The sequence below is a fragment of the Dendropsophus ebraccatus genome, chromosome 8 (genome assembly GCF_027789765.1).
Source record: "Dendropsophus ebraccatus isolate aDenEbr1 chromosome 8, aDenEbr1.pat, whole genome shotgun sequence".
NCBI classification, from domain to species: Eukaryota; Metazoa; Chordata; class Amphibia; order Anura; family Hylidae; genus Dendropsophus; species Dendropsophus ebraccatus.
Genome location: NC_091461.1, coordinates 125,542,843 through 125,552,117, shown reverse-complemented (window position 1 = coordinate 125,552,117; position 9,275 = coordinate 125,542,843). Strand labels below are relative to the sequence as shown.

General features: G+C 45.7%; 1 protein-coding gene across 1 annotated transcript; it reads left to right on the top strand.

Annotated features, from left to right (window-relative positions):
* Positions 1–1,745: 1,745 nt before the first annotated feature.
* LOC138800122 (protein PBMUCL2-like) lies at positions 1,746–2,411 on the top strand. Its single transcript, XM_069981932.1, has one exon. It carries the CDS (start codon positions 1,746–1,748, stop codon positions 2,409–2,411), a length of 666 nt encoding a protein of 221 aa, XP_069838033.1.
* Positions 2,412–9,275: the final 6,864 nt, after the last annotated feature.

Below are 9,275 nucleotides of genomic sequence, written 5' to 3'. Positions count from 1 at the left end.
CACAATGGCCTCCACAATGATCTCCACAATGGCCTCCACAATGATCTCCACAATGATCTCCACAATGATCTCCACAATCATCACCACAATGGCCTCCACAATGGCCTCTACAATGATCTCCACACTGTGTCAGCCAGCCGGAACACCATTGATCGTCTGCGGAGTGCCACTTAATGACTAGACGTGCATATCCATAGGATAGGGGATAACTGGTTGGGACCCCTACTGATGCCAAGGACAGAGGTGAGATGCCCCCTGGAGTGAGCGTAGGGCATTGCAGATGGGCAGCCATGCTGACAGGATCACCGATGATACCGGTGGTAGGAGGAGGTGCCCCAGTCTCTAGAGAGCAAGAAATCTGTAAGAGATAGATTCTTTATGTATCTTCTGAATCCTTCTGATCTTCCGCTAATCCCGGTGAATCCAAGTCGCCTCCTCCACAATGTTTGGCATCGTCCCGGAATAGGAGCGAGCCCTCTGTTCTGTAAGATTGGAGAACCTGTCAGATGGTGTACCCAAACCCCGCTATAGCTACCTCTCCACCCTCGCTGTATCGGGTGCCGCACCTGTGATGTGTAATGTAAGATGCACAGCCGCGGCCAATAGAAAGAGGCGGAGGAGGAAAAGTAACATCCTCAGAAGGAAATACCTGAAAAGGAAAGAGCTGTGGTCAAGAGCAGATAAAACCAATCCACCGCTATAACTAACAGCTTTAACCGCTATAACTAACCACTATAACTTACCGCTATAACTAACCGCTATAACTAACCACTATAACTTACCGCTATAACTAACCGCTATAACCGCTATAACTAACCGCTATAACATACCGCTATAACCACTATAATTTACCGCTATAACTAACCGCTATAACTGCTATAACTAACCCCTATAACTTACCACTATAATTTACCGCTATAACTAACCGCTATAACCGCTATAACTAACCGCTATAACATACCGCTATAACCACTATAACTAACCAATATAACTTACCGCTATAACCACTATAACCGCTATAACTTACCACTATAACTTACCGCTATAACCTACTGCTATAACTAACCGCTATAACTTACCACTATAATTTACCGCTATAACTGCTATAACTTACCACTATAACTAACCGCTATAACTTACCACTATAACATACCGCTATAACCACTATAACTTACCACTATAACCTACTGCTATAACTAACCGCTATAACTTACCGCTATAACTTACTGCTATAACCACTATAACTTACCACTATAACCTACTGCTATAACTAACCGCTATAACTTACCACTATAACTTACCGCTATAACTTACTGCTATATCTAACCGCTATAACTTACCACTATAACTTACCGCTATAACTTACCACTATAACCACTAAACTTACCACTATAACTTACTGCTATATCTAACCGCTATAACTTACCACTATAACTTACCGCTATAACTTACTGCTATATCTAACCACTATAACTTACCACTATAACCACTAAACTTACCACCATAACTTACTGCTATATCTAACTGCTATAACTTACCACTATAACCACTAAACTTACCACTATAACTTACCGCTATAACCACTATAACATACCGCTATGACTAACTGCTATAACTTACCACTATAACTTACCGCTATAACTTACCACGATAACCACTGTAACTTACCGCTATAACATTATAGGGTCAGATATAGATACAAGACATATACATACACATATATATTTATATATAGATGCACACAGATGGGAAGAGAGGATATAAAGGGGAGAAAACAAAGCTCACTGCTCAGTTATACACAGGTGACCCCTGCTCCAGATATTACATGGAGACGACGTGACCCGGATATTAGAGGGGATGAGGTGACCCGTGCTCCAGATATTACATGGGGACGACGTGACCCGGATATTAGAGGGGATGAGGTGACCCGTGCTCCAGATATTACAGAGGACGAGGTGACCCATGCTCCAGATATTACAGAGGACGAGGTGACCCATGCTCCGGATAATACCGTGCTCCGGCTTTTACAGGCGGATAAGGTGACCTGTGCTCCAGATATTAGAGGGGATGAAGTGACCCGTGCTCCAGATATTACAGAGGACGAGGTGACCCGTGCTCCAGATATTACAGAGGACGAGGTGACCCGTGCTCCAGATATTACAGAGGACGAGGTGACCCGTGCTCCAGATATTACAGAGGACGAGGTGACCCGTGCTCCAGATATTACAGAGGACGAGGTGACCCGTGCTCCAGATATTACAGAGGACGAGGTGACCCGTGCTCCAGATATTACAGAGGACGAGGTGACCCATGCTCCGGATAATACCATGCTCCGGCTTTTACAGGCGGATAAGGTGACCCGTGCTGCGGCTATTACAGGGGGACGAGTTGACCCATGCTTCGGCTTTTAAAGGCGGACGAGGTGACCCGTGCTCCGGCTGTTACAGGGGGATGAGGTGACCCGTGCTCCGGATATTATAGGGGGACAAGGTGACCCGGCTATTACAGGGGGATGAGGTGACCCGTGCTCCGGCTATTACAGGGGGATGAGGTGACCCATGCTCCGGCTATTACAGGGGGAGGAGGTGACCTCTGCTCTGGCTATTACAGGGGGATCAGGTCACCCATGCTCCGGCTGTTACAGGGGGATGAGGTGACCCGTGCTCCGGATATTATAGGGGGACAAGGTGACCCGTGACCCGGCTATTACAGGGGGATGAGGTGACCCGTGCTCCGGCTATTACAGGGGGATGAGGTGACCCATGCTCCGGCTATTACAGGGGGAGGAGGTGACCTCTGCTCTGGCTATTACAGGGGGATCAGGTCACCCATGCTCCGGCTGTTACAGGGGGATGAGGTGACCCGTGCTCCGGATATTACAGGGGGACAAGTTGACCCGTGCTCCGGTTTTTACAGGCGGATGAGGTGACCCATGCTCCGACTATTAGAGGAGGACGAGGTGACCCGTGCTCCGGCTATTACAGGGGACGAGGTGACCAGTGCTCCGGATATTAGAAGGGGACGAGGTTACCAGTGCTGCGGCTGTTACAGGGGGGATGAGGTGACCCATGCTCCGGTTGTTACAGGGGAGACGAGGTGACCCTCATATTACAGGAAGACGAGGTGATCCGTGCTCCAGATATTACAGGGGGACGAAGTGACCCGGATATTACAGGGAGACGAGGTGGCCCGGAATTTACAAGGAGAAAAGGTCACCCGTGCTCCGGATATTACAGGGGACGAGGTGACCCGTGCTCCGGCCGTTACAGGGTGACAAGGTGACCCGTGCTCCGGATATTACAGGGGACGAGGTGACCCGTGCTCCGGATATTACAGGGGACGAGGTGACCCGTGCTCCGGCCGTTACAGGGTGACAAGGTGACCCGTGCTCCGGATATTACAGGGGACGAGGTGACCCGTGCTCCGGATATTACAGGGGACGAGGTGACCCGTGCTCCGGCCGTTACAGGGTGACAAGGTGACCCGTGCTCCGGATATTACAGGGGACAAGGTTACCCATGCTCCAGATATTACAGGGGTACGAGGTGACCAGTGTTCTGGATATTACAGGGGGACGAGGTGACCCATGCCACGGATATTACAGGGGGACGAGATGATCCGTGCTCCGGCTATTACAGGGGATGAGGTGACCCCTGCTCCGGCTATTACAGGGGGACGAGGTGACCCATGCCCCGGATATTACAGGGGGACGAGGTGACCAATGCTCCGGATATTACAGGGGGACGAGGTGACCCATGCCCCGGATATTACAGGGGGATGAGGTGACCAATGCTCCGGCTATTACAGGGGGATGAGGTGATCCGTGCTCCGGCTGTTACAGGGGGATGAGGTGACCAATGCTCCGGCTATTACAGGGGGATGAGGTGACCCCTGCTCCGGCTATTACAGGGGGATGAGGTGACCCATGCTCCGGCTGTTACAGGGGGACGAGGTGACCCGTGGTCTGGATATTACAGCTCCATTTACTCTATTGTTATGACCAGTGGGGGTCCCAGAGGTTAGATCCCCCCAAATCAGCTAGTTATCCCCTATCCTATAGGTAATAACCCCCTTAGGCCCTGCTTGGTGTTACAGTGGAATTGTACAATATGTGCAAAGTGCAATGATATCATTTAGGGGTATTATTTGAACAGCAGATGGCGGTATTATTCGTACAGCAGATGGCGGTATTATTTGTACAGCAGATGGCGGTATTATTTGTACAGCAGATGGCGGTATTATTCGTACAGCATATGGTGGTTTTATTTGTACAGCAGATGGCGGTATTATTTGTACAGCATATGGCGGTATTATTTTTACAGCAGATGGCGGTATTATTTGTACAGCAGATGGCGGTATTATTTGTACAGCATATGGCGGTATTATTTGAGCTCTTTGTATACATAAACATCTATCCCTAGCCCCATATACCATACCTGAATTGAGAGGTGTGAATCTGAGGCTGCCATGCAACATTCTCAGAAATGTAACCAGATTTCAGCTGGTGCAGATTTACGCCATGATTAACCTACTTACAGTTGTAAATATGGTAAATTGGGGGGCAGAAGCCACGCCCACTCAGTGCCTTGCCACACCCATTCTTCCTGCCCATCAGGTGAACAGCACATAAATCGGCAAAAGTTGTACATTTGCGTAAAATTGATTTGCGTAAAATTTGTAACTTTTTACTGCTGTTTGGCAGGTGCGGGCATGATGGACCTCCCCATGTGATAACCTCCCCCATGTGATAACCTCTCCCATGTGATAACCTCTCCCATGTGATAACATGGGAGCGGGGCCTATAGGGCTGTATATAGGAGAGAATGATGGCAGATGGATAATTAATACAGTGTTTATGGGTAATAATGATATCCATTTGTCTATACAGTAAGAATATCTATACATACAGGCAGAAAGTATTAGCACCCCCCCTGACCCCTCTCTATCACTGACAGCAGTGCAGGACGCAGTAAGGATATCTATACATACAGGTAGAAAGTATTCGCACCCCCCCGGACCCCTCTCTATCACTGACAGCAGTGCAGGACGCAGTAAGTATATCTATACATACAGGTAGAAAGTATTAGCACCCCCCGGACCCCTCTCTATCACTGACAGCAGTGCAGGACGCAGTAAGGATATCTATACATACAGGTAGAAAGTATTAGCACCCCCGGACCCCTCTCTATCACTGACAGCAGTGCAGGACGCAGTAAGTATATCTATACATACAGGTAGAAAGTTTTAGCACCCCCCCGGGCCCCTCTCTATCACTGACAGCAGTGCAGGACGCAGTAAGGATATCTATACATACAGGTAGAAAGTATTAGCACCCCCCCGGGCCCCTCTCTATCACTGACAGCAGTGCAGGGCGCAGTAAGGATATCTATACATACAGGTAGAAAGTATTAGCACCCCCCCGGGCCCCTCTCTATCACTGACAGCAGTGCAGGGCGCAGTAAATGTAGGAGACTTTTTGTAGTGTTGCGGTAACTGCAGAGACATTTGGGAGAACGTTGCTTGGTGCAGAGTTTTGGCAATTGTTACAATCACTAAATGCAAAACGAAATGTACGAATCGTCTTGTTCCTGAATGTTCCAGAAAATCATCCAGCGCGTCGTCTCCCAGATTGTACTCACAGCTTTGTATTCATTGTGCCCGGTTACAGCAGAAGCCTCAGACGGGGCCGAGACCACCATGTAGATGCAGAGCTGCCCGGATTACACGGCCCACCATAAGCTTCGTTACAGACAGTCTTATTCCAGTAGAATCATGGGAATCGGGAGTCTAGAAAAATCTACCCCTGGTTATTTGGAAAATATGGACTAAAAAAAGTCAAAAACTGGAAAAAGCAGAACAAAAGTCTCATGAGACGTCACTGCCAGCGGCCAAACCGCCTAGAAAAGATGGATCCTGGGAGAAAAGGGTTTGTATAGCATGGTCCATTCTGTCCAGTAGGTCTGGATGCACAAGTTCAGAATGTACTGAGACCCCCCTATAGTTAGATATAGCAGGGTGGAGCATGTGGCAGCACACCTCACTTCCTGGCTCCCATCACACTGATTGTAGGAAACCGGCCCCATTATTAGACTCCTGCAATCAGTCCTAAGGAGCAGCAAGTCGGGGAGTTACATGGGCTACTACACACTCCCCCTAACTATGGGGTCTCAGTGCTGAGACCCCCCGATTGTTAGAGAATCTATACGGCAGTAATACTTAGAAGGCGAGAAGAAAAGAAGTTGTTCCTGGAGCGGCACACTCTGACCGTGTAGTCCTATCCACAGTCATCCTTGCTGGGTTATAGAACAGACAATTATTAGGAACGCATGTGACGTGCGCTATATGCATTTGGAATCTTTAAGCATTGTTCGTACTGCCCCTTTAACTGTAATATGGAAGGCACCAGGTGACCGGCCTCATTTATTTCCGTTTTGCGAATAAGAAAAAAAATTCATCCGTTAAATTAATTTACGGCGATATCAGAAGAAAAATCAGCTGCAATTTCAGTGTGTCCCCTGCGCGGCTGTAAGGTCATGGTCAGACATGGCGCTCAGGCAGCCCTGTAATATTCAGGATAGCGCTCAGCTCTCCGCTTTTTTATAGAATTAATTTTGTATTAAGTGAAGAATATCAGAATATTCGTCCGAGAATAAATTTCTGCAGATTCCGGATCCTTACAGTCAATTTCTGAAGAGAAGAAATATTCACATTTAATATTTAATTAAGTGCGGAAACTGTCGGAATATTTACCCAGAGTATAGAATGAGAAATCTGACCCAGAGGGGAAGGAAGGCGGAATCGGTTATTTCTTTACCAATAATTCCAAATGATGTGATAATATTGATAGGAGATAGATAGATAGATAGGAGATAGATAGATAGATAGATAGATAGATAGGAGATAGATAGATAGGAGATAGATAGATAGATAGGAGATAGATAGATAGATAGATAGATAGGAGATAGATAGATAGATAGATAGATAGATAGATAGATAGATAGGAGATAGATAGATAGATAGATTATATATATATAGATAGATAGATAGGAGATAGATAGGAGATAGATAGATAGATAGATAGATAGATAGGAGATAGATAGATAGGAGATAGATAGATAGATAGATAGATAGATAGATAGGAGATAGATAGGAGATAGATAGGAGATAGATAGATAGATAGATAGGAGATAGATATATAGATAGATAGATAGGAGATAGATAGGAGATAGATAGGAGATAGATAGGAGATAGATAGGAGATAGATATATAGATAGATAGGAGATAGATAGATAGATAGATAGATAGATAGATAGGAGATAGATAGGAGATAGATAGGAGATAGATAGGAGATAGATAGGAGATAGATATATAGATAGATAGGAGATAGATAGATAGATAGATAGATAGGAGATAGATAGATAGGAGATAGATAGATAGGAGATAGATAGATAGGAGATAGATAGATAGAGAGATAGTAGATAGATAGATAGATAGATAGGTAGGAGATAGATAGGAGATAGATAGGAGATAGATAGGAGATAGATAGATAGATAGATAGGAGATAGATAGATAGGAGATAGATAGATAGATGGATAGGAGATAGATAGATAGGAGATAGATAGATAGATGGATAGATAGATAGATAGATAGATAGGAGATAGATAGGAGATAGATAGATAGGAGATAGATAAAGGCAGAGATAGAAAACTGACAGATAAAAAAAAATAAGAATAGAGCAACTATAAGCACATTAAGTGCACATACATGGGGTACGGCGCATATATATCTATATCATAAAAATCAAAGTCTATCTGTCTGTCCTTCTGTCCTTCTGTCTGTCTGTCTGTCCTCTATAGACTTCCAAACGCCTGAACCGTTTGACCCCAAATTTGGCCCACAGATACATTGGGTGCCCGGGAAGGTTATTGCGAAGGTCCTGTCCCCGCCAGATGTACAGGAGAGGAGGGGGAGGGGAAAGAGAGGCGCCCCATAGAGATGAATGGGAAAATCTCCTCACTGCAAACACAGGTGATATAATTAGCTGCAGCAGACACGGCAGTTGGAGCCTTAGCAACCAATAGGATTACTGCTTTCATTTTCACAGGGAGCAATGGTTGCTAGGGAAGCTGCCTCACAACATCCACAGTAATAACTGGTAGGCCCCCTACTCCATCTATACAGTACATGTATACAGGACCCCCTACTCCATCTATACAGTACATGTATATACAGGACCCCCTACTCCATCTATACAGTACATGTATACAGGACCCCCTACTCCATCTATACAGTACAGGTATACAGGACCCCCTACTCCATCTATACAGTACATGTATACAGGGCCCCCTACTCCATCTATACAGTACATGTATATACAGGACCCCCTACTCCATCTATACAGTACATGTATATACAGGACCCCCTACTCCATCTATACAGTACATGTATATACAGGACCCCCTACTCCATCTATACCCTACTCCATCTATACAGTACATGTATATACAGGACCCCCTACTCCAACTATACAGTACAGGTATACAGGACCCCCTACTCCATCTATACAGTACATGTATATACAGGACCCCCTACTCCATCTATACAGTACATGTATATACAGGACCCCCTACTCCATCTATACAGTACATGTATATACAGGACCCCCTACTCCATCTATACAGTACATGTATATACAGGGCCCCCTACTCCATCTATACATTACATGTATATACAGGACCCCCTACATGTATATACAGGGCCCCATACTCCATCTATACAGTACATGTATATACAGGACCCCCTACTCCATCTATACAGTACATATATATACAGCGCCCCCTACTCCATCTATACAGTACATGTATATACAGGACCCCTACTCCATCTATACAGTACATATATATACAGGACCCCCTACTCCATCTATACAGTACATGTATATACAGGGCCCCCTACTCCATCTATACAGTACATATATATACAGGACCCCCTACTCCATCTATACAGTACATGTATACAGGACCCCCTACTCCATCTATACAGTACATGTATACAGGACCCCCTACTCCATCTATACAGTACATGTATATACAGGACCCCCTACTCCATCTATACAGTACATGTATATACAGGACCCCCTACTCCATCTATACAGGACATGTATATACAGGGCCCCCTACTCCATCTATACAGTACATGTATATACAGGACCCCCTACTCCATCTACACAGTACATGTATATACAGGACCCCCTACTCCATCCACACACTACATGT

What these genes read in the sequence shown, in the direction of transcription:
- LOC138800122 (XM_069981932.1), top strand. Translation starts at nt 1,746, where the DNA reads ATGGGAAGAGAGGATATAAAGGGGAGAAAACAAAGCTCACTGCTCAGT.